This window comes from Drosophila nasuta, chromosome 3, assembly GCF_023558535.2.
Source record: "Drosophila nasuta strain 15112-1781.00 chromosome 3, ASM2355853v1, whole genome shotgun sequence".
Taxonomy (NCBI): Eukaryota; Metazoa; Arthropoda; class Insecta; order Diptera; family Drosophilidae; genus Drosophila; species Drosophila nasuta.
Genome location: NC_083457.1, coordinates 5,690,295 through 5,717,295, shown reverse-complemented (window position 1 = coordinate 5,717,295; position 27,001 = coordinate 5,690,295). Strand labels below are relative to the sequence as shown.

Genomic DNA, 27,001 nt, shown 5'->3' with positions numbered 1-27,001 from the left:
TTAACTAGAATAATACATTTTGATAAGTTCTGGGACAAAAAAATAATATATTTCAAAATTAAACTTCTGGTCACACTTGTTTTAACTCTTTCAATGTGTTTTCGTTAAATTCTGCAATATTATGTGCAACTTTTATTGTAAACGTACTAAATTGTTTCCAAAATAGTGACAAACTTGATTCTCCAGTAAGTGCAAGTGACTACATTAGACGTTAAAGTGTCCTAGAAAGTGTATGCCATCGAGATGACAAAGAACATTGATCAAATCAGAGAGACGCAACAAGATTCTCTGCTATTGTAAAGCTGCTTTTGCATGCTGAGTTGATATGAATTGCCTTTTTGTTGTTTGCAAACGAATTGGCAAAGTGACATAAAATTGTAAATCGGCAATGCAACAGTTAAACCAAAAAACGTATATAAACACTCATATATGCATATTTACCAACTAATGCAGACACATACACGAACATGTGTAGAAGCGCCAGCTAATCTATTGTAAATAAACCGCATACGAGTCTATTGTGAATGCCTACTGTTGTCGGTCACGTACGCCTTTCGTTTGTTATTGCATTTGTGTTTTTCTGCGCTCCCAACTATATTGCGAATTTGATGAATTCACTAATTGATATCAGCTCACAAGCCCTGCGCCATGAACATTAATGCAGACAACTACTAAATATAAAGGTAAGCTAAATAGAATTACGTACGTATTGTAGGTGCATTTCAATTTTCAAACGCATTCAGTGAGAATTTGCAAAATCGATTTTCCAATTTACGTCAACTATGTAACGACAGAGCCCTCGCTCTCTCTCAAGAGCCTAAGCTTAATTCATGGCTCTCTTTCTTTCTATACCCTTTTTCCATATACTCTTTGCCGGGAAATGCGTCACTTGAAGCTTCGGCTGTGTTTGCTTTTCTCGGACGAGTAGATAAAATAGCATAGGATAAAACGACAGTGACAGCAAATAATCTTTATAATTAACTGCATCAGTTAGGTCACTTGAGTAACTCGTATAATTGTTAAATCTTTAATTAATGCAGAGATGCACTCCGTTTTCGTACCCATCAATTTATTTTACATACAACTTTTTCAAAAAATGATTCTATTTTACGGATATTTTATAAACTCAGAGGTTGGCTATCAGAATTTTATATTCACTAAAGTATAATTCAAACTCGAAATACGTCCTGATTAGTACACGCTGCTTAGATCCTGGCCTTATTAAGTTATCTAGGTCAAACTTTTTGAAGATATCTAAGAAGATAATCTTGGTTTTAGATAATTGGAATTTGTGAAAAATTAAAATTATTACCATATTTTATTTTTGGAAAAATGAAATAAACAATACTAAAGAATACATGTACTATTTTTAACTATTTAAACTATTGCCATAAAATAGTTCATAATAGTTCACTCAAAATGTAATTCACTTTAATTTTTGAATCCTGTATATTAACAATAAGTAAAATTTAAAACCAACTAGCAAGTGTATTTCCATTATCATCAGAAGAATGACTTTTTACGTAGAATCTGTTTTTATAAATGATATTCCAATTTCATATCCAGCTGTCAAAGTTATTATGAAAAGCTATTGCAGTTGAGATTGTCATTGATTGCAATGAATCCACGCCCTGTAAATGAAACCGATATTTTTGGGCAACAGCTGCTGACGTGAGTCGTGTTAATGACTTCTTCTAATCAAACAAACTTGCCTCGCCTGCCAGTGTAAACAAAGCGTCAAAGAAATGTTTGAAAAGCAAATAGCTTAGGGAACATAAAAAATATAAGTTATTGACATGCGCACAACCCTTAACCGAAAGTCGAGCGACAGGATAATGAAAGAAAGGCCAAGCAACTCGCAAATGATCTTTCGTCGTCTGTCCCAGACCACAACTGACCTCCGACAAAGACCAAACGCCATGCCAAGCGTCTGTGAAACTAAGAAACATCTGCCGCACGCTACTCTTTCCTGAAAAAAACTCGACAGATTTGAAGTCCTCTCAGACGTCTGCGTCTGGGACTCTGTCTCTGATGCACGCCTACCTGCTGGGAAAGGGACGGAGAGGCAAATGGAGACGAGGACGAAGATAGACGCAGATAGGAACAGAGAAAGAGACGTCGACAAAGTTCAATGTACGCCTGCGCAAACATTTCATAGGATTGTGTTGCAGCTGCGACAGGATCAGACTCCTGCGGATGTGCGTGATTTTTTCCACACTCTCTGTCTTTGTCATTCTCTTACTTCTTTGTCACACTTTTGCATATCACACTTCCTTATTTTCCATACAAAACAGCAAGAGCGGAAATCTCAAATGTTGCAACAGTTTTACGGGGTAAACTTGTATGTAATCTCTGCTCGATCGCAGTCCATATCCCGGCCAGGTTTGCCTTGAATTGGGCATGCTTGGTAGTTAGAGCTACCGGTTTTTCCCGAAACAAGTTGCTCGGAACGCAATTTGAAACTTTTCGTTTTTTTTTGTAGTGAATTGAATATTGTGCTTGGTTTGTTTGGGGTCCTGTTTGATGATTGGGGCGATCGTGCCCTGTCTACGGGTCGTCATCGTTGTCGTATTAAGTTACAACTGGATAAGCTGACGGGGGTCTGTCTGGATTATGATCGACAAATGCGTTGCTGTACTTTGTTATTTCGATATCAAAATGCTGGCAAGGCTGCAAACTAAGCTATTTTTTTAGTGCGAAGAAACCTTACCAGCATAATGCACAAATCTTGTCCAACAGCTGCAATTTGAACGAATAGATTGTAATATACAAAAGAAAACTGTTTAATTTTGAATGCATACTTTAAATTAACGAATGCTTAAATTTATGACAATTTGATATAAATCTATTAATCTCTCAATAATGACAAATCACAAAATTGTTTCAGACACGCTGAAGCATCAGCTGCATAGTTCAAATGGAACTAAAACTGTGGCAGATGGACTCCATTGTCCTACGGCTTGGCGCATGCCAAACCCCGATTCTTCGATTCAATCATTTCGTATATTTTAAGGAACTCCCAGGCAAACAGATGTTTCCACATTCTCATTCAATGCATCTAGGTGCAGCTGTAGCTAGTTTGGCTAGCTCGCCTGGCAATGGGAGACCAACCGTTGTTGTCCTTGTATCATTTCATATCGTAGGCAATGCATTCATTATATCCTTACCTTTGCCTGGGACGACAGATGTTGCCTTATTGCAGCTGCTGCCGTTGCTTGGGCCAAGGGCTAAGTACTTGAAGTGCAGGTGTCGATTTCTTGCTGCAGTCGTTTGGAGAAGGTTTGCAACATTTGTGTCGACTCGAATCGAGTAGAGTCGAGACGAGTGTTGAGTCGTTTGTCAGCTGGTTGAGTTGAGGGGTTAGGTTTTGTTTTTATTCTTGGTTTTTTGGTTTCTGGTCTGTCGTTTCCTGACCGACCCTACATTTTCATTGATGGGGATGTTGCCAAAAATCAGCTGTTTTTGCGCAATGTTTATAAACAAAATGTGCGTCAGTCAGACGGAGTAAGTAACCCTTAGACATGTCTGTCTACCCGACTTTGTCCTGGCATATATGTTTGATATTGGAACCACCACTGAACTGAGTTGAGCTGAGAAAGCCAACGCGCCAGAGCCATAGTCAGAGCAACCACCGGCACACGACCATGTCCACGACCTACTTTGGCGCACTGACTCTGGGCCACATAGCGCATGGGGTGGTTCCGCTCACAACAACAACAGGCGACGACGACGACGACGGCCTTTGTAGGTGCAAGGACGTTTGATTGCGTCGTAATACCGGGGAAACCCCAATGTTATACCCACACACAGGGAGGGCAGAGCAACCACCAAGGCATTACGTGGCACCGACCACCGGAAAAACCATGTGCTCATGAGCTCTGCTCCGCTCTTGGTCATATGCTTAACCCACCACCGCCATCGCTATTGCCACCAGCAACAGCAGCAACAACAACTTCGACACCACCTTGCAGTTCATTGGCATGTGCCGGCATGTCATCCTCATCCACACAACGTCTTCGTCACTTTTAGGGGTTTTCCCAAAAAAAAAAAAAAAAGAAAAAAGCAAAACAAAGTGCGACAACGTGATGGTGGTAGTTAGAGTCGCGCTCCCATTCATAAACCATAACATAAACATACCCCTGTGCTATACTTACCGGATATAGAGACGGCATAGAGCATTGTTTGTTTTGACTGTCTCCGTGTCGCTAGTCTAGGTGGTGTTTGGCATAGATTTCCCGACCTAATCAGGAGCAGGTGCATCGACTATATACTGAATATATATGGAGTATTCTATTTGTAGACTGACAACCCCCTTAACTTTTGGCTAGCTCAACAGGTCGGTAGTACTGCCAAGTGGTTGCTTGGTTGGATGTTACAAGTGTATGCTCTTCCTGATCCGATTGAGGGTAATTAATATTTTTGGGGTTATTCACTGACATTGACCCAAGTAGTTACATATAAATACTAAATGGGTTGAAGGCCATTCAGTTTGTTTATGTGGTGAATGAAACGTATAACGCAGCTTCGGAATTTCTTTCCAAAATAAAAATGTTACTTTGTATCATAGATAGCAGTAATCTTTTTAATAAAATTTAAATATTTTTAATAACAAAAAAATTAAATGTTGAAAATATTGCATACTTTTGGGTCGACACGCAATAGGCGACTAACTTCAGAGAAAATTCGATTATTTAATAAGAAATTAAAAAGAATAAAATTGAATACATTTTTAAGATGACGAAATACCTTTTTATTAATTAGTAGTTATTCTTATGAAAAATATAGTATAGCAAAAAAGGATAATTATGAGGAGGAAATTTGTTCTCAGAACATAATTATAAAGATTAAAGGAGTCGATATTTAAATGAAAGTCCTATTCTACCAAAGAGGAAAATTGATTGCTTTTTTCATCCTAATGAAATTAAACTTAAAGTGAGTAGAAATCTTGTTGTCTCCGGCAAGTCGTTGATGTGTGTCCTTACTGCATTTATGTCATTACTAAAATGTTGGAAATTGGAGCATTTGCTAAGCGAAAAGTAAAAATAAACATTCAGCTGGAGTCACATTTTCCAGCCAAAGAAGAAGAAGGAACAGGCACTTGAACACGCGCGACGTTGACTTGAATAGGTTTTTATTTCCTTTCCATGTGCTGTTTTTGCTGTTTAGTGCTTTCAAAATGGCGACATTCGCTGACCAAAAACAAAATCAATGCAAGCTGCCGTCGTGCGTAGACGGTAACAACAACAACCTTCTGAAACAAGAGCAACAACAACAAGAGCTGAAAGCGGCAGACACTAAACATTTTGCAGCGCAAATCAAACGGCAAACAATGGCGGACAAGCAGAAGAAGTATACGAATGGCAAGCGCAAAAGAGAATTAATTAGATTGCGGCGGCAGCTGGGCGCAATGGCAGCTGAGAGAGAATGTGTAAATGTTTGTGTTCTATGTATGTGTGAGAGAGCGTTGAGTGGGAGAGTGAAAAAGAGCGAAAGCTGAAATGCGTCTGCGCGCTGCGTAGAACTAACAGAACGAGGCAGCAAAGCTAAGAAATATGGCGAATAGCGATCCAACAAAACCAACTGCACTTCAACTACAACAATTACTAATGCACATACATACAGTATGTGCATGTGTGTATGTACAAGGCGCCTGCTACTGCCCAAAAGGATATACGAATTGTAACTGAAAGCAAAGCAAAACAAAGCTACAAAAAGAGTAGAAGAAATAACAAAAACAACACAAGAACAAGAAGTACAAAAAACTACACAGTTGTGCAATTGAGATAACAAAGAGGAAACTTGAAAAATAAAAAGGGGACGCGCGCTTTGCTTTTTCGAATGACGCGTGTGCTATAAGCCTTACAAAAGGATATAAAATGGGCAGAGGCAGCAGCAACGGCAGCGGCAGCATAATAAATAATGTTTGTTGTTGTCGCTCGCTCGCTCGGCACAGCAGCTGAGGCAGCCGTTGGCGAATTGAAATTTTATGAGAAAAATGAAATTGTATTAGAAAATATGCACACACGCAACTCGTATAGTCGCATACACAGCCAAAAACACGCACATATACAGGCACACATACTTTCATAGTGAAAAAGGGACGCGCATTATGGCGGTCTCTACGCGCTTTCGGTTCGGTTCAGTCGATGCGACGCGACGTCAGCAGCGGCAGCAGGACGACGTCATCATCATCAGCTTTAGCTGTTGTTGTTGTTGTCGCTACTGCTGTTTGGTTCCTGTTTTCGCTTTTTACCGTTCAGTCAATGACCACATTGTGTACACAACTGCTTGCTTGCTTGCTTGCTTGTGTGTATGAGAGCATGTGTGTATGTGTGTGTGTTCATGTCCTGCCGGAAGTTGACGCCGCCGCCTGGTCATTCTCGTCGCTTTTGCCAAGCTCGCTGCGACGCGATGCCTCCGTCCCTCTCACTCCGTCTTTCTACTCTCTCGCTGCTCTTGGGTTACGCTTGAGCTACTTTTTGAAAAATAAAAAAACAAGTTTTTGGTTATGCTGCGCGCAGGATCCGGCTCCCCAAAAGTGCACTTCAGCTCCTTTTTTACGTTTTTTTTTTTTTTTTTATTTTTATTTCTCTCTCTTCTGCCATACTCAGTCCTTTCGCCTGTGCGCACACGGCCTTTCGCGTCACGCTTTGATCCTGCCGTTGAATTCTTATTCCTTGTTCCTGCTTATATCACCCAAGCCACGTACTATTTCTATAGGCGTTGCCCAGCTAATGACATGTTGTAAATTATATGTACATTTACCATCGTGCTAGTATGTGTTTTCTTATTTACGCATATATGTACATATGTCTATATATAATTCTCTTTCTTCTCGTAATTGGCTTTGTTATGCAGCTTATGCTGTGGCTGCTTTAATTATATTGTTTTATTTCTTTTTTCTAATCATGGCGTATAAATAATACAGCTAGGATACTACTTATTCAAATGTTTTTTTCTAATACAATTTTGGTAACATACATTTTTTCAAGTTAAATACTTCAATATAATTCTTCTAACTCAAATTTGGGAATAACCTTAAAAATTAAAAATGCAATTCAATTCAGTAAACTCGTAGCTTTGAAATATGAGATTTTGTTAGATTTCACATACAACTACAAATATCATTAAAATAAACTAGTTTTAACTTTATAAATTTAAGCTACTAATATTCTTACGTTATAACAAAATAATTTTTTATAAGTGCTGTAAATTTTATTAAAATTAACATTAAATAATATAGACTATATACGATGTAAGTTAACTAAAACAGTAAAGCTATGTTTTCTTGAATATAGTAAATGAACATTTGATTCAAAGTAAATTGCTCACTCAGCTTAGAACACTTTTAAGATCATTGACCTTAATAAATAAAGGATACCACTCGAAGTTGTCAAACGAAATCAAAACGGTTATTGATCTCTTACATACATGTACGTGTGTCTGTTTTTCCTAGAATAGTATAAATATCTTTTAAGGGACTGAAGAAGCCACTCAAGTACAGAGCTCAGAATATTACTTCCACTGAAATATCTTATGATTTCAGACCTGAGATACAATCGATTAGGGATCTGTTACCCAGATTAGAGTAATTCCTAGGTCTATTCAACGCTAACTACAAGGACTAGTGAATTTGTAGTCTACATAATTATGTGTAGGCTGCTTCTTGATACACTGCCTGCTGTCTCTTTCTGTCGCTTGCTTGCCGGTTACTTGTCTCGCTCGCTTAGTTGATGCTAAGGTAGAGCATAAGAGTTCGAAAAGTGGAACCAAATAAAGCAGCCCATTGCGAATCGCGTTGTATTGTTGTTTTGTGCATTCATTCGCTGCATCTCGTTTTCGATTTGTGTTCGATTTTTGCTTTTGCCAAAAATTCTATTGTTTTCAACGGCACGCACAACTGCCGCTTTTCCTTCGTTTTAGCATTTTCCACACACGCACGTACGCACACACAACACACACACACGCACAAAAGTATATTCATCATTCATTGTGCTGACAAACTTGTTTTTGCTCTCGTTCGTTGTGTTCGTTCCTGCTTTTCCTTGCACATTACTCTTTAGTCTAGTCATTCGCATTAAAAGGACAACGCTCTGCGACTGTCTCTCCATCAGTGTGTGTGTGAGTGTGCGTGTTTGTTCGCTGTCGCGTCGCAGTCGACGGCGTTTTGGGAGCGACGCTGCCGCCGCCTTTTCGTCCTCGCCAGGCTCGTCGTGGTTTCAGTTTACGCTCACAGCTCCGACAGCTCAGACATGTTGCTGACCCGCGCCCGTCGCCGTGTGTATGTTTATAGCAGCAGTTCATGATACACATACATACAAACAAACATCAATTTACATTCACATATACGCATATATATATATTTTTGTTGGCCCCCGGTTCCTTTGCCCAGCTGCATAAAGTGCTAGACTCCTCGCTAAATGTTGCAGGACAACATTTTCAATGAAAGTTTCGTAAAATACAACATTGTGTCGTATAAACAACAACAAATTGTGCAATTGTGCAAAGAGTGTCAAACACACACCAAATAATAAAAAAAAAGAAAACCAAAAAAGAGTGAGAGTGAACGAGAAAGAGCAAAAGATATAAGAGAGCTTTAGCTTAAGCCAAACAAAATATGCAAACAAAAAGTTATAAAAAGTTTTCCATCAAAGAAAATGTGCAATAAACTAAAACTTCAATTCAAACAATAAACAATTGGGATCTATACAACCACCAAGCAAGAGAAAAAGAGAGGGAAACACAAAAAAGAGAGAGAATCATATTTAAAAAAAAAGAGAGAGAGTAAACGAGAGGCAAAACTCAACGAAGCGCACACAAGTGAGTTATAAATTTTCAAATTTTCATATACACAATGCATTTTACTTATATACCAAATGGCACACGCATACAAGCGAACACACACACATACATAGAAACATTTGGCAGTTCGCTCTCCTGACTTCGACTCGTTACTTTTGTCTCGCCTATTTCGAATGCTTTTCGTCCTGTTAGTCAGCATGCATCTCGCTTGCGCTCTTGCGTTAGCAAATGGTGCGCACTCGTCGCTGTTGTTCACTCTCACATCGTCCTCGTCGTTGTTGTTGTCATCGTCCTCGTCGGGTGGTGGTACAGTTTTCTGCGTAGACCAAAATTGCGTAAATTTTCTACCATGTAGTTGGCTCGCATGTCTCGCACGGCGTTGTTCTCGCCGTTGTCGTTCTCATCGTTGTCGTCGTCGTCGTCGTTGTCGTTATCCTTGTTCCTGTTCTTGTTGTCGTTGAACTTTCAATTTGTTTATTCACCAATTTATTGCTCAATTCTTTGTCAATAAATAGACACAGTTATACTAAGAGGTTTGTACTTTTGGTTCTATTTTATCTTATTGGGCGTGATGTAGACATGTCCTTTTCGCAGTTTCGCGTTTTTCTCTGCGCCATTTTAATTGGTCTCCTTTACTTTGAATTTTATGTATGCAGCTAGGCGAACTCGTTGGTATTTCATATACTTTATATTTGATTAAATTGTGAATACTATTTGCGTAACACAGTTTGTTTGTTATAAATAAAGCAATTGATTTCATTACCTTGATAATAATTTCACCAGATATCTGTTACCATTTTCTTTGTGTACATATTATGTATGTATCGCATTAACCCAAAAATGTAAGGATAGCAAAGAGAGGGAGTCGGTCCGAAAAGTCATATCGTAAAATTAAAATGATTTATTCGGAATATTTATCTAAATTAAATATAAAGTTTTCACTTGAAATCAAGAAAGCAATTTACAAAGAAACTTCATATAAAAAACTAAAGATAAACAAATGATATATATGAAAGATAAACAAATGATATATATGTATATTTAAAAATATAAATGCTATACATCTATGTCCTCACTACTAGTATATTACTAATACTAGTTTTTGGTTTTAATTGGAGATTGGATAATGTTGGATCCCTATATGATCTTGTACAAACAACTAAAGATCACGTAGACACGTTTTTTACTCTTTTATTTTTGTTCTTCATAATTAAGTTTCTTATCTATTTTGAAATTTGTATTGTAATTATATTCTTTATCGCTATAATCTTTTTTATCAGCTACTATTACAAAAGCTATCAACGTGACTGATAGCATTCTCCATGTATTTATAATTAGAAAACTAAGCAATCTGATTTACATGTTTCTCTTAACAAAACGTTCTGAATCATTTTATCAAAGTTTTCAGCCTCAAAAATAACGTTGCCAATATTTTCTACAATTTCACAGCAGTTGCAAAATTATACAAAAATAAAAAGAAAAGAAACTTTCTAGTCTTAATTCTATCTCTATAAATAATAATAACATTTGTACGCTAATCAAAATGCAGGATCATTGCACCTTTTTTCCCCAACAGTCGACAGGCACAAGCCACAATAAAAAAAAACTGGTTGCTTGCAAGCAAGAGCAATAACAACTGCCGCTGCAGCAGCAGCAGCAATGCATATCCTGTCAGCCTTAATCGCCTGCCGCCTGCCTTTTGTCCCTGCCTGCTGTTGTTGCTGTCCCGTCTCGTCCCGTACCGTTGAAAAAGGGCGCTCACAATGAAAAAGTTGCAGCTGTTCGCCTGTTTGCTTAGCAACAACAACTACAGCAGCAGCCGCAACAGCAACAACAACTGGGACAGGGACAAGGGTCTATTGGCGCTGGCATCTGCCGATGCCGCTGTCCCTGTCGCTGCTGCTGGCAGGATTTGGCAGCAGAGGCAGCAATTGTAAAATTTAATGCCTCTCTGCTTTTGACAGTTACAGATCGAGATCAACAATAAGAGCAACAACAGAATACCGATAGCATCAAGCTGATCAAGCTATAAGACAGAAAATGTCTGATATACCACGGATTATGGTATTCCGTCCCACCTGGGAGGAGTTCAAAGACTTTCCTAAATATATTGCCTATATGGAATCACAGGGGGCACACAAGGCCGGCTTGGCCAAGGTTGTGCCACCAGCCGAGTGGGTGCCACGACGCAGTGGCTATGCAGACTTGGATGCACTGAATGTAACCATACCGGCTCCTATTTGCCAGGTGGTAACCGGCAAACAGGGCTATTACCAACAGATCAATATACAAAAGAAGCCGCTGACTGTGAAACAGTTTAGCGAACTGGCCAGCACAGAGCGTTATGCGACGCCCAAGCATTTTGATTTCGAGGATCTGGAGCGAAAGTACTGGAAGAACATAACCTATGTGGCGCCCATCTATGGGGCGGATGTTAGCGGCAGTATTACAGATCCCGATCAGGATGTAAGTGTTGTGTTAGTCGAAGAATTGCAGCGGCATTCTGACATGTTGTTGTTCACAGAGCTGGAACATAAATCGTTTGGGCAGCATTCTGGACTTTGTCAATAAGGACTACAACATTCAGATTGATGGTGTCAATACCGCGTATTTGTACTTTGGCATGTGGAAGACCACATTCGCCTGGCACACCGAGGATATGGACTTGTATTCGATCAACTATCTGCACTTTGGTGCACCCAAAACGTGGTACGTTGTGCCACCAGAGTATGGACGACGCCTGGAGAAGGTGGCCAATCAGTATTTTCCGGCCAGTTATAAGAACTGCAATGCGTATTTGCGGCATAAAATGACGCTCATATCGCCACAGATACTCAAACAGCACAATGTGCCCGTTAGTAAGGTATGAATTCATTTTAAAACTACAATTCTAGCAATTGCACTTTCCCAACTCAGAAATATCACTTTGAGCAACCGAAACTGTCTTGTCATTCATATATATTTTATCACTTCAATCAAGTGCAGATTGCTAGGATTTTTGGTTTATGGTATCTCTTCAGCTTCTCACCAAACTTCGTTGCCTCTCACAGATCACACAAGAGTCGGGCGAGATTATGATAACGTTTCCCTTTGGCTACCATGCGGGCTTCAATCACGGCTTTAATTGCGCCGAATCGACAAATTTCGCCATGGAGCGATGGATCGAGTATGGGAAGCGTGCCACGCAATGTACCTGCAGCAATGACATGGTCAAGATCTCGATGGATACATTCGTGAAGCGCTTCCAAGAGAAGCGTTACGAGGCGTGGCTCGAGGGTCGTGATTACGGCCGTCATCCGGAGGATCCGCCCAATGCTGCGGAATCTGTGGCACCGCTACCTCCTCACCTCGACGTGCTGCTGTGTGATAAGAAGTGGGTTCAACTTTGCCACCCGCTTATTATAGGTTATTAACTAGTCCTCATTCTCTATGATAGAATGAAGAAGCAATGCAATCCCACCAAGGCGAAGAGTTTTAAGGAACGAAATCCCGATTTGGATTTGGATGAAATCCAACAAAATCCAAATGTCCCCGACGATGTCAAGGCCATGCTGAAAGAGAGCGTGCTCACACTTCACGAGGAGGACGGTGACTACTCACCGGAGGATGCGATGAGCTTACAGAGCCCCGCTGACTTCAAGACGAAACAAGAGCTGCTTGAATACATTGACGATGGCACTGGTGAGACACAACATCATTAGCATCTCATTCTAATCTAAATTGCTCATACATTCGAGTTGTTTTCACCTTTGATTCTTTGCAGAGGATGACGACGAAGAGGAGGACTTTAAGCGACGCAAGCAAAAGCGCAAATATGACGCGGATTACGATGATGATTGGCTGGCGAGCAAGCGCCGCACAAACTCACGCAACAGTGGTCGCGGTCGCAGTCCGCGTGTCAATAAAGATGATCGTTCCATATCGCCAGCATCCTCCACATCCACGTCCTCCACATCACGGGGCGGCGGTGGTCGAGGCGGTGGTGCGCGCTCTAAAGCGAATACCACGCCACGAAAGACGCCAACGCGGCGAAAAAAAGATACAGCAGCAACAACAGCAAGCAGCACCAGCAGTAGTAATACAACAACAGCAGCAGCAGTAGCAGCAACAGTTGCAACTGCTGACTTAGCAACTGCAGCAGTAGCAGCAGCAGCCATTGTCGTTGACAACAACATCAACAGCAGTGCCGACAGCGGCAGCGGCGTAGGCGTTGGCGTTGGCGGAGGTGAGCGCAACAGCAGCAACAACAATTTGAACAACAACAGCAACTGCATCGATATCAGCAGCAGCAACAGTCACTGCAGTGCAACAGTCACAACAGCAACAGCATCAACAACTATAGTCACATAAGAATCATATCATTGGCATCCAACATCCAACATCCGCATCCGGCATCCAGTATTCATCATCCATCATTATCCATTATCCAGTATACTCCCCCAAACACACCTCAATTGTTAACTAACATAATTCCACATTTGCCATCTGTAAATCCTTTTTAACTCGCATTTCCACAGCAGCTTGTGTGTGTTCCTCCAAAAACATCAACGTCGTCGTCGTCGTCGTCATCGTCAATTGTCGTCGTTGTTGTTGTCGCCGTCTTCTTTTACTTATTGTATCTGATTTTCATTTTAGTATTTCGCTAAAATATAAGTCTAAAGGTCTAAAGTTGTGTCCTACTTTGTAAGCGCCTGAGAAATATACGAGAGCACTCATTGAAAAAAAATCTATGCTAAAAACTAAACAAAAACCAAAACTGTTTTACTAAAATCTCGAAAAGCAAAGCAATTGATTCGATTTGTTTGTGCGTTGGTTTGGGCTGCAGTTTTTTTTTTTTGTCGGAATTCTTTAGGGGTCGATTGGTTATAGTCAGCTTCTGCATCGCCGTCGTTGTTGTCGTCGCCTTCTCTCTTCGCTTCATATTTGTGTGTGTGTGTGTGTGTGTCGCTTTAATATCCCAAATGCTTACCTGCCACCATAACAACTACATCAACATCAAATCACAAGAACAATTAACACCCTTAATAGCACATGTAATACAAATTTCGACACAATATTTACAGATGCCAAACGCAGAATCAATGAACAACAGCAACTACAGTTCATGCAACAAGCACGAAAATTTGAAGGCAAAATACCAAAGCTAAGTCAGCATCAGCAACAACATTCACAACAACAGCGACAGCAACAGCAAAAGCGAGAGCCCACAACATCTAGTCAACAGCAGCAACAGAAAATTGTTAAGATCAAAATGTTGCCAGCAGCCAATACACTGAACGGAATTCCGCAGCAGCAGCAGCAGCAGCAACAACAATACACCAGCACAGACGGCAACGTCTATCAGCTGCAAAATGAAATACTCTGTGATGCAAATGGACAGCCGACAACAACAGCAACGGCCACATATCAAACGACAGCTGCTGCCGTTGCCAGCAGCAACAGCAGTCCACAGCACCAACATCAGCAGCAGCAACATGCCGGTAAGCTACCAACTCCGTATTAATCGTCTTTGTTGTTTCGTAGCATTTGTGTAATAAAAATTGCTTTCATTTTGTGTGCTTATAAATAATGTTTTATTTTATAATTTCATTGGTTTGGTTTTTAGTAATTTAGCCATGCTTACTAACTCGTTTGTTGTTTGTTTTAACACGATTCCAATTGGCAAAACATCATTGTAAAATGTCGCAAAACGCTCATCTCATTTCATTGTCAATGCATTTCAATTAACATTTTGTAGAATTTTGTTTATTACACTTTTTTTTTGTTGATTTGATTTGTAACTATTTTGTGCCCAACAATTGTTTCTGCGCTGAAAAGGAAAAATGCAATATTATTTAGCATATGTTTCAACAAATTATTGTGCTGGTCTTCCATTTGCGGTGTTCTTATGACTTCAAAAAAAAAAAATCATTCAGACTGTATTTGAAATATAATAAAGACGAATTCAAAATCCGAACAAATGCCAACTAAATTGGATTTTAGCTGAATTTTGATCCAAATAATACAAACCACTAAATAAAAATTCATTCAAAACGCATAAAATCAAAATAACAAATCGCTTTTCAGTTTCTTTTACACTACTATATAATATACTCCGTACCACATTCGAGCATATTTTCTTGCTGTTTCTCATTTTTACTATATATTCCTCATCCTCTATCTGAAAATGAAAAATCTAAAGAAATACTATATATAAAAATATAAATAAATGCACAAATTAGGTAACAACAACTGAATGTAATACGAATAAATACATTACAAAATATATTAATGATAATAATGCGCATATGAAATATAATCGGCTCAAATATTTTGACTTTAAATTTATGAACTATTTATTTAATTTATTATTTATTTAGCAATTGTATTTAGTTTAATTTTGATTTAAGTTATTTACTTTGCTCGTAGTGGACTTCGTTTAATCAGTATTTTAGTTTTGAATATTTTCGAATGCACATCACAAAAGTGTGTTCCATTTCCATCTCGTTCATAGTTCCTTTCTCAATAATCAAGTCTCGTTTCCACTATGAGCACTGCGCGTAGTTGTATATATTGAATTTTGATTTTAGGTATTTGACTATGTATTAATTTTGTAATTTAAAATTGCACATTGTGTGCTAGTGTTTTTGCCATTTTAAATTGGAATCTATAATGTTAACTTGAAGATTGTTTTTGCAAATTTTTAATTTAGTTTTTTTACTGATTGCCAACGTATAAATTTCTTAAATACTTACATAATTAGTAGAAACTAAGTAAACACAAAAACAAATACCAATTCTCTCTTTATATCTCTCTCATGTGTGAGATCTGCTTACTAGAGTGCTGCATTACCAATGACTTTACTATCGCTTATCGATAGTACGCATATCGATGGTTGTGCTGCTTTAGTTGACATCCTATATCGAAGGTTCAGTGTTATTATCTAGCACTACTTTGTTATTTGAATGTGAGCGAATTGTTGGTTGATTTTGATTTCGATTGCGATTGCAATTTACGTTTACGATTAGTATTGCAATTACGATTACGACTAAGATTTCGATTTTCGAACTCATTTATTGACTATTTATGCAAATATTACATTCAAACACATCTTTTATATGAACCAAACCCAATGTGTACATTCAAACAATATATACAAAAGACAATGTGGTCACAACAATTAGTTCGTCGTCCATTCTGCACACGAACGCCAACACCAACGGATCAGCGGAAGTCCAGCAGCCTCAGTATCACTACATAACCACAACGGGCGAGGATGGCCAGACGCCGACGACCATAGTCTTTGAGAACTACAACGGTGGTCTGCCGCCGACGGCGGTTAGCGCTGCAGCAACGGCAACACCGGTGGTTAGCAATGACAGTGGTGCAACGACGACGACGACAACAACAACGGCACTCGTCAATACGGATGGCACAATCATTGAGTTCGATGGCAGCACCTATGAGGAGTATCATGTGCTCAAAAGCGAGCCCGGCAGCAGCGATTGCCTCAGCAATGGCAGCAGTGCAGTCGCCGCTGACATCATCAAGTACGAGCCACAGCATGTGGACGATGAGGAGATGATGGAGGAGGACGAGGAGACTGCACTGCAGGTCAAATACGAGGAGCAGAGTCTCGAGCATGACCATGAATTTGAGGAATATCATGTGATCAAGTCTGAGGTGGAGGCCGAGCAAGCCGAAGCGACAGGAACCACCTATACAATCACAGCCCTCGAGGACGCTCAGCAACACCAGCAGTCGCAGCAGCAGCAACAGCACCAAACCATTAACGATGCGCTGCCTAGCATGATGTCCAAGGCGGCGGCAGCGAAACAGAAGCGAAAACGCAAGACGCGCGTCATTGCCGAGGATGAGCAGGGCGAGTATCTGGAGAAGATGAGTGTGCGTGGCCTGGACATAGCTCGGTACGAGCACATCATCGATGGCGTCGCCTACTGTCTGGTCTGTGCCAAGAACGACATCTTCAAGACGTTCAAGAACAAGTACAGCTTCCAGCGACACGCGTATCTCTTCCACGAGGGCCAAAACCGCAAGATCTTCGCTTGTCCCATCTGCAACAAGGAGTTCTCGCGGCCAGACAAAATGAAAATGCACAAAAAGGACAAGCACGGCGATGTGCCCATGCCGCCCTCGAATGCTGCCACGCCTCAAAAAGCCGATATCACAGGCACGCCTGCTGCCAAGCGTCCTCGGACTTCGCGAACTCCTCGAGTCCGCAAGACGAAGGGCGGTGAAGCGGCCACGCCCAGCAGTACGCCAGCCAAGAAGCGATTAGCGCAGATTGACAGTGTGCTGGACGAGGTGCAAAACGCCGAAGTGGATCAACAACAGCAGCAACACCAGCAGCAGCAGCAACAGGCAACAACAGTAGCACCAGTGCAACAACAACAACAACAGCAGCAGCAGCAACAACAATTGCAGACGTTGCCCTCGCTGGACTTTAGCGGCATGATATTGCCAGGCGGAGCACAGCTGGCGTTGGCCAATCCCGGGGCCAGCAGCTCGATGGCATTGCAACGGGGTCAGGCGACACCAACACAGACAGCACAGCCGACAACAACGACGCTCATCTACTCGAATCAACTGGAGTTGCAGCAGGCGCTGTTGCAGCAACAGTTGCACGGCCAAAGCATTATGATACAGGACCAGGCGGGCAATCTGGTACCGCTGCAGCTGGATGGCACACAGACGATATACACAACAGCAGCTGCGCCACAACGACCACAACCAGCGACCTATCAGACAACAACGCAACAGCAACTGCAGCAGCAGCAGCAGCAACAACAACAGCAGCAGCAGCAACAACAGGTGGCCACAAGTCAGGCGCAATCACAGCCCACGCATTACGAGATGGATAACGTCACCTACTTGAGTTCCACAGCGGCTGCCACGCCCACATTGCCCAACGATCCGCAGCAGCAACAGCAGCAGCAACAACAACACGTCATTGGCACCGTGCAAAGCTATCAAATACTGACACCCGACGGTCTGCAGAGCTTCCAGCCCAAGCTGGACTCATCGGAACTGGGTGATCTGTGTCCTTATACAATGAGTGCCACAGGTGCGCCTCAATATACATTCACAACGCATGCGAGTACACAGCCGACGTTGAATGCGAATGCACTCGATGCGCAGACGCAACAGCAGCAGCACCATCAGCAACACCAACAGCAGCAGCAACATCAGCAGCAGCAACAACAATCGCAACAGCTGCTGCAACAGCATCAGTTTGGCCACAACCCGCATCAGCAGTTCATGGAGCTGAAGAATGAGTTGTTGATCAAGGGCAGCGATGCGTATACGCTGGACGCCACCTCCATGTACCACCTGCCCTTCTCGCCCACCTCGATGATCAATGCGGTGAACGATGTGAACACCTCGTCCCTGTTGGAGACCAAAGAAATTAGGTAAACTTAACGACTCTTATTTAATACTCTCTCTTTACTATTTCTCTACTGCTGTCTATAAACTGTGCTACTTTGCTACAAGCTGTTACAATGTATTATTCGAATTTTGAGTAATTCTTTAGTACGCGCTCTCTCTTAAACTCTGTACTTGCTATCACTTCTCTCTCTCTCTCTTTTTCGATCTGTCTCTTGTATGAGTTTCGTTGCGTAGTCGACGGCAGCGGCGCTGCATTGATGCAATCGCTGCTCTGTTCCATTCCGTTCCGTTCCGTTTTTCGTTTCAATTAGTGTTGAACAACGTCGCGCCAGATACTAAATTAAACTAAACACTTTCGAGACACTTATAACAAAAATTAATATAATACAAATCAGCATTAACCAATTTTAGTTATTATTAATTTTCTAGTAGATTTTCCTTTAAGCATTTATCGTAAAAACTACCAAATAAGTATGTTGATTTATGATTTAAGTAAATTATGTATTGATTTTGTATGTAGATTATTTAGTTTAATTTTTATATTTTGTGCATTTATTTATATTTCTCAATTCTATCCAAATATCAATCAAATATGATTTCCGTACGGCCTAATTGTTGCTTTCGGTTATGTGTGTACACTGTAAAGTTATCAGTCCTCGATAAACCTCGATTTGAGTATTAACCCCTTTCCATACAGAAAATAATGTAATTAAGATTCTCACACATATTCCAAACGTATTTATATATTTATTTTTGTTCATTATTCCGATGGGAAGAATAATTTTGATTACGATGTGTTACTTCAATGCGATTTTGTTCTTTTTCTTTTTTCTCTTGTTTTATTTTATGTACACAAAAACCAACCCACCAACCAAACAATCAATCAAACAAACAATCTATGAATCAATTCATTATTGTTAAATAACAAATACAACTGTAGCTACGATATATCAGAAGCCGTGCTTCTAGCGCTCTGAAAAGCCAACATCACAACAAAAACATCTACTGCAGCCAAAGTACCAAAAACAATAAATAAATAACTAAATAAATGACAAAAATAAAAACTTAAAAAATTTCAAATGAAAGGATTTTGAACATGAATTGAAATGCATCATGAAAGATTTCAATGCAAATCAGCAAAGCGAAAACAACGCAAATGGAAACCATTTACAATGTTAGCTCTGATCGAAAAATCCAAAAAAATAAAAAATGAAACAAAAAAAACGCAGAATAAATACATATGCACATAAGCATTTGTATGTATATATTATCACTTATGCTTTCTCAGTCATAAATATCGCTTAAAATATGCTCATAATACTCATTATAAAACTCATCACTAACACATGAGGATAATCTCGTCTATATGCAACATCTACACACGTGTGTAACGGTGAACATATGTGAATGTGTGTGTATGCATTCATATGACAACAACTGGCCAACTTTTGTTACTAATTTTTGCGCACCTCATAAACATTTAATTTGCATTTGTTTATACACCCCATAACGAAACTAAAATCAAAAATTAAAATTCATAATCATAATAATTAAATAAAATTGGACTTTTTAGTGCAAGGTATGTGTACTTTTCTTATATTCTTTATTTATTTATTTTTATTTTATTATCATTCACTTTTTGGTTTAACTCATTGTATTATATTTAACTGCTCCATAAAAGAACAAAATTATTTATCCAAAGCAAAAATGCAATAAAGATATCTTAGCTTTTAATATCTGCGAAAAAATAGGTTGAAAAATGGTTTCTTGATTATCTTTCAAATGATTAATCGACTATCATTTTATTTTTATATTTCAAAAACTAGTCTGGGGTGACAATTTTGCCTAAATGAAATAAATGTAAAACTCCTTTAACTTTAAAAAAATTACAGAAATATATCTTATAGAAATTCAGTTTATTCCCAGAATTATCAGATGTCGTATAAGCATTACGAAAGCTCTCAGTTACGCATGATTTTTAAATATTTTTTTGTTCTAATATGTTTTTTTTTTCTTTTAACTTGGAATGATTTCAAAATGACACAATTGAATAATTTAAGAATTGGCTTTAAAATTGGTTAATAATATAAACTAACTACAACATATGGGATCCCATACCATTTCACATCCATCTTTACATACTCACATTATGATTTACTAACCCCAAATGTTTAAATTTAAACAAAAACTAAAAAAAAATTAAGCAAATTGCTAATGAAATTTTCTTCGTGAAAATGTTTTTTTCTTTTTCATTTTTCGGTTGCGTTCATGTTTTGTGTTGTTTTTCGATTTATGATTTGCACACAAAATTCATAAACATGCGACACAACAACAACAACAACAAAAACATGCCTCATCATAACGACAACAGGTTCTTCTAAACTACAAGACAAATGCAAGAGCAATCAGTTCAAGCGGCCATACACACCACGAAACAACAACAACAACAGTAATGATAAAAACACTCAGAACAACATGCACAACACCAACAACATCCACAACTACAACAACAACAAGACGGAAGCGCAACGCAACTATTACAAGGAGATTGTCGTGAAGTCGGCAAATTCACGCGCTCACGTTGCCAGCAGCATAAATTGCAGTAGCAACAGCGACATCAAGAGCATTAGCAGCAGCAACAATTGCCATAGCAACAGCAACTGTAGCAATCGTAGCGCCGCGGTCAGTTTCGTCGACAAATTCGCTGACTTTATAACACTCAATCGTAGAAAAATGCCAAGCAATTCCAAATCCGCTTCTGAAGTGCACAACAAACACACTAATAATTCCAATGCTGTCTCATTTCTTATCCCCAATTCTAACAACAACAGCAATGGCAACAACACCAACGCCAACGCTACCACCACCTCCAATAATAACAACAACAACAACAACAACAGTTCCGGCAACAGCAATAATGTCACCAACAACAACAACGTAAGCAGCATCAGCAATGGCATCAAAACGACAATCGGCAAAAAGACGCCGGTTATATTGCTGGCTGCACGTGCCGGAGGTGTTGGCAACAAAACGCAGTTGCAGCAGCATCCCTCGCTCAGCCTCATCAATGGCAGCCAGACGTCCACATCGGGCAAAGCTGCTGTCACTTTGGTGCGCGTCAATCCGAACGCCAATCGCAGTCGCCAGGTGATCATCGCACCAGAGACGTCTAGCCTGCAACAACAACAGCAACAACAACAGCAGCAGCAACAGCAACAACCACCGCAACAGCAGCTTATAGAGGAGCCGGAGGAGGAGGAATTAATCGACGAGGATGTCTATGATGACGATGGGGCTACCCTCAATGCCGCCTTGTCCTCATCGACAGCACAAATCCTACGTAAATTCCGCATACCCAAAGGCACAGCACTGACGGCCAAGGCAGCTGACAGTTACCTGGCCATGCCCACGCCTACGCCCTCGCCGCCGGGTGGAGTTGGAGTTCCTGCTACTGGCACTGTGTCGCTAGATGCAGCTACCTATGTGGACAACACAGACGATATCATCGAAGAGCTCAACGAAGATGATCTCGTCGAGGAGGTGATCGATGAGGAGGGCGGCTGCGAGGAGCAGCAGGTGCTGTTGCATCATCAGACAGCTGGAGATAGCGATGGTCTCGATCTCAGCAGCAGCAGCAACAGCAATCACAACGCAGCAGCGACAGTGGCAGCCGTAACTCCAGCAGCAACCAACGCAGCAGCGACATTGTTGCTGCAGCACCAACAACAGCAGCAGCAGCAGCAACAACCTGCAGCATTGCAGCTGCAGACTGTGGGACCCAATGGCACCGTGACCTGCTTCAATTTGCCGCCAAACACAATACTGGTGCAGTCATCCGATGGCAGCATCATCGCTCATCCCAGCAAGGCTGGACAACAACAACTGATTGTGCTGCCCGCTGATTGGCCAACAACCAATGTGGCACTCGCTGAGCCAACAACAGCAGCTGCTCCACCAGCCCCGCAAGCCCCGCAAACGCAGACATTGCTGCTGACTGCCGATGGCACTGCCATTCCCATAATGGCGCCGCTGCAGCAGCAGCAACCGCAACAACAGCAACAGGCCGCAGCTGTTGCTGCTGCTGCGCAACTATTTGCTGCGTAGGGTCTAATGGGTGGCCAAATGGGTCGATTTTTGAATAATGCCACAATAATGCCAACCACATATTTCTTTTAGACTTATTTGCCACACTCAGTGAACAATTGTTGCGCCTGCAGCAAGGCAACATGTGGCACAGCAGGTCAGTTGCCTTGTTGCAGCTGCAACAGCATCTATTTTAATACACAACTACATTTCTATACTTTGTCATTTAAATGCCTTTTTGAATAAATCAAAAATCGACATATTTGGCCACCACAACAACAACAACAGCAACAACAACAAAATCAACAGCAGCATTGATAAGAAATTAAATCAAAAACGAGAATGAAATAAAAAAGAAGCCAAGTTAAACTTAAAGAACACTCAATTGCAAAGCGTGAAACTATGCGAAACTGATATTACAGAATACCATATTTATTTTTCTATACATTATAATAATAATAATAATTCATAACATACTCGTATTTATATAAATATATATTGTCAACAAAATCCTACGAATATATACAAATATATTTATGTATATACACATATGACAGTATACAGTCGGTATACCAATAACTTTTGTTTATGTTCATGTTGTGCGCAAAATGCAAAAGATACAAAATGTTGTTCCACACATACACACACACTCACTTATGTAAACCTATTACAACATTTGATTAAATTATTTTTGTAATATTAAGTAGATTATGTTTAAGTGAATGAAATAATCACACAACAACAAAATGCGACACCAGAGCCCAGTTTCTTTTTTAAGCACATATTTTGCTATACTGCAAATATCAGTGTTTATCTTAATCTAATGTTATATACATAAAAGTCGAAGTCGAAGATTACGAGAAGCAGACTAAGTTGTATTATTTAAATAAACTAACCCCTAATTTCTGCTTTACACTAAATACTAATACTTAAATACTATTTATCTATGTGTATCAGAATATGTATACATATATATAGTTTCATAAATATATGTATATGTATAATTTGTTCCTTTTGCAGCTATGTAACGTATTTCATTTCAAGTATTCTCCCTTCATTTATTTATTTACTCTATTTTCTTTATTGTTGTTCATTCGCATTTCCTCCCTTAATGTTGTATATTATTTAAACACAAACCTACAATATATGAATATATATATATTTTATTTGCAATTTTGTTAAGCCATCCGTCATTAATGATGATTAAAGTTATGTCCTAAGAATTACAGCATAGCACTGAACTAAGTTGTTAAAACTAAGAACACAACCATAGTTAAAAGTTAAGTACATATTTTTTCATAGCAATGGAAAACTTCAAAACAAACAAGCAAACAAAAATAAAAACTAAAGTTATTAATTTTAATTTTAAGCCTAAATAACTACTAATAATAATGGAAGACAATGATTCACAGCATATTTATTTCTAAGATCAAAACAAACAGCAGACAACAAAAATTATTGTAAGATAAATAAAATAATTAGTCATAAGATGTAACGAATAACGAAACTACAAGCAAATAAGTAAGCAACATGCGTAGAATACTTTATGTATAAAAAAATCTATAAATAATATTACTATAAATATATATTTATTATAAATGACAGAAAAATACAATTTTAAAAATTCAAAAGCAAATAAAGAATTAAAATATTAATTATAAAAATACTAAGACAAACTCTAAATCTTTTCAAATATGATGTAATCTTGAAAGTAAGTACCAACCAATTCCCAATCAATCTCAATCCCAATAATAAAGTTCCAACTACGGGTATATAATTTTATTGATGGCTTTCGTAACATTAACAAAAACTATATCTAATTTAGAAATTCATATCTCATTGTTTTACATAGTATATAACATACATAATAGGTATGTATATATGTACACGCGTTTATTTATAAACAATTTGCTGATGATCGATTATTTAATCACTAACTCGTGCATACACCACAGCTGTGCGGGAAGGCGCATAGATTTGAATGAAATTTGAGCGACCAGCGTGCCCCCAAGGATCGGAGTGATGCTTGCAGTTCATATCAATGCGATTGTGGCCACCGAATAAGGGATCGTCTGACGAGAGCACTGCCTGGTAGGTACCGGCCCAGTTGGTGCCAACACGATAATCACTGAAGCTTTGCGTTGGATGGAAATTGAAGACAAACACAAGTCCACCACGCTCAAAGGCGATGGTCTTGTCACCCTCGTGCTTCCAGCTGACGTAGGCGGAGCCAGAGTGTAGCCAGCCGTAGCGCTCCTCTGTTTCATTCATGGCACGATCAAACTCATTCAGATACTTGTACTTCAACAGTGGATCATCCACCAGATTCCACTGGCGACGAGCATAATGATACGAGTCGTTGTTGCCAACGCGTGGAAAATCAAGCCACTCGGGATGTCCGAATTCGTTGCCCATGAAATTGAGATACGCTTCGCCACCCAATGCGTGTGTGATAAGCCGTATCATCTTGTGCAGCGCCAAGCCACGATCAATAATCAAGCTTGAATCGGAGAGCGTAGACATGTGCGTGTACATCTCCTTGTCCATCAGCCAGAAGGCAATAGTCTTGTCACCGACAAGTGCCTGGTCATGCGATTCGGCATAGGCCACAGTGTTCTCTTTCCAGCGACGATTGGTGAGCGTGTGCACCACATTGCCCATATCCCATTGGTCGTCACTCTGCTCCTTCAACAACTCAATCCATTTGTCCGGTATGGCCATACCGAGGCGATAGTCAAAGCCAATACCGCCCTCTGGCACTGGACGACACAAAGTTGGCATACCAGAGACATCCTGCAAAAGTAAAGTTAATGGCTTACAAAGATCAACTGAAAAGAACCTTTCAAAATACCTCTGCAATGGTTATGACTTCGGGATCCAGCTTGTGCAACATATAATTGGCTAGACCCAGATAGTTCAGAGAGTCCGTGTCGACATTGAGACCAAAATACTCGTTGTAGTCGCCACTGAATCCTTCACCAATGCCTCGCGAATGATAGAGCATAGATGTGACGCCATCGAAACGATAGCCATCAAAATTATACTCGTCGTGCCACCAACGCAAATTGGAGAGCAGAAAACGTAGTACTTCATGCTCAGTGTAGTTGAACAGGCGACTGTCCCACAGGGAATGCTCTCCACGAGCGCCATCGTGGAAGAAACCGCTGTTGGTGCCATCAAACTGATTGAGACCATCTTGGACATTTTTGGAGGCATGCGAATGCACCACATCGAGCAGCACATACAATCCCTGGGCATGGGCCACATCGATCATGCGTTTCAGTTGCTCTGGATTACCATAGCGACTGGATGCAGCAAAGAAACTGGTCACTTGATAGCCAAAGCTGGCATAGTAGGCATGCTCCATAATAGCCATCACTTGGATACAGTTGTAGCCCTGCCGTTTGATACGTGGCACAATGCGATCGGCAAACTCATCGTAGCTGCCCACACGAGGCTCTTGCGAAGCAATTCCCACATGGCATTCGTAGATCCTGAGAGACTTGGGCCTGGCTGGACGGCCATGCTGACGCTGATAGCGTTCGCCGGCCGGCGGCTGCCAAACATATTGCTTATAGTTGACGCCTTGATTCGCCTCCTTGGGTGGTTGCACCACATATTTGGCCCAGGGTGACAGACGATCCAGCAGCTGACCATGTTGGTTGCGTATAATCACCTTAATTTCGCTCAAATGCTTGATGGGCGGACTGCCATCTGCATTGGCAGGCAAATGCAGTTCCCACTTGCCAAAAGGCAGTTTCTTGAACGGATGCGATTCCCAATGCCAATTGTCTGTAAAGGGAATTCAAAAAAATGTTTCTTGAATAACGTCCATAGTATCGATAATGCTGATATCGATGAAAATCGATGCGATTGTGAAAATATTTATACAATTGGGTGGGTACTCACTAAAATCCCCAGTCAAATAAACGTCTCTTGCTCCCGGCGCCCACTCGCGTGCAATCACCGAATTGTCCGGCTGAAAGTGCAGGCCATAGTAATTGTAGCCCTGGGTGAATTCATCTATGCCACCCTCGCATTGATCAATCTTGTTAATCCAATCCTTAAGAACGCCATGTCTGCGAACAGTTGTTGTGTATACAAAGCAAACACGGAAATCAAAATTGAGAAATCAAGGCCAAGGCGAATGGCGAATAGATTGCGTCGCGGCGGTTGCTCCAAATGTTCAGCAAAAACCGAAACGTAACGAACTCACGCAGCTAGCACAGAAGTACAAGTAATTTAGACACTAATAACCTTCATCTGACATTGAGCAACGCAGTTTTTCCAACTGCACCTGGTGTCAGTGCCAAGCCCGTTGATTTCGATTATGATGACAACAAACACTGCCAAAGCTCGAAGTTCGTATGCACTTTTCGATACTAGTATCATCATCTTGCTTATCAGCCGGTGCCAACAACTTCGGATTACATGACGCGCACAATTCACCAGCCGCAGATACATATGGTTCTTATAGTTAGTTTTCACTTACCGGCGGCGTATCTCACGCTCAAAGGGTTTTAGGTAGCCATCCAATTCGAACAGCTTATCGATGTCCTTAACCTCCACCTGCATTGCATCGCCCATGTCGCAAGCCGCTATGAAATGAATCTATACCAGAAATTAACTCAACTCAAGGAAAAGAACAACTCGCGCACCCGCCGGCGCTGCTTGCAAAATGACAACTGCCATGTATAGCGAGTGCGAGGCCCAACACAAAAGCTCTGAG

At 40.4% G+C, this 27,001-nt stretch overlaps 2 protein-coding genes and 1 long non-coding RNA gene across 7 annotated transcripts; 1 reads left to right on the top strand and 2 right to left on the bottom strand.

The window, feature by feature from the left end:
* Positions 1–51: 51 nt before the first annotated feature.
* On the top strand, positions 52–23,925 carry LOC132792121 (probable lysine-specific demethylase 4B). 5 transcript variants are annotated; one of them, XR_009632972.1, is made up of 10 exons: positions 52–683; positions 10,767–11,268; positions 11,327–11,665; positions 11,853–12,175; positions 12,239–12,483; positions 12,566–13,027; positions 13,866–14,282; positions 15,944–18,212; positions 19,130–19,768; positions 20,561–21,156. XR_009632972.1 is itself a non-coding variant. In XM_060801365.1 (9 exons), the coding sequence occupies exons 2-9, from the start codon at positions 10,843–10,845 to the stop codon at positions 20,568–20,570; spliced, it is 4,491 nt and encodes a 1,496-aa protein (XP_060657348.1). In that variant the 5' UTR covers positions 52–683; positions 10,767–10,842; the 3' UTR covers positions 20,571–21,156. The 5 variants fall into 5 exon arrangements, 3 of the variants coding, with proteins under 3 accessions (XP_060657348.1, XP_060657347.1, XP_060657349.1); XM_060801365.1 differs by lacking the exon at positions 19,130–19,768; XM_060801364.1 differs by lacking the exon at positions 19,130–19,768 and having other exon boundaries at positions 53–683; positions 21,021–23,925.
* On the bottom strand, positions 1,049–1,729 carry LOC132792124 (uncharacterized). The gene is made up of 2 exons (XR_009632974.1): positions 1,313–1,729; positions 1,049–1,254 (listed from the first exon to the last, which is right to left on the bottom strand). It is a non-coding gene; the product is annotated as an uncharacterized LOC132792124 (long non-coding RNA).
* Positions 23,926–24,036: 111 nt separating the features above from the next.
* On the bottom strand, positions 24,037–26,962 carry LOC132792123 (1,4-alpha-glucan-branching enzyme). The gene is made up of 4 exons (XM_060801369.1): positions 26,765–26,962; positions 26,182–26,351; positions 25,124–26,064; positions 24,037–25,065 (listed from the first exon to the last, which is right to left on the bottom strand). The coding sequence occupies exons 1-4, from the start codon at positions 26,857–26,859 to the stop codon at positions 24,199–24,201; spliced, it is 2,073 nt and encodes a 690-aa protein (XP_060657352.1). The 5' UTR covers positions 26,860–26,962; the 3' UTR covers positions 24,037–24,198.
* Between the last annotated feature and the right edge of the window lie 39 nt (positions 26,963–27,001).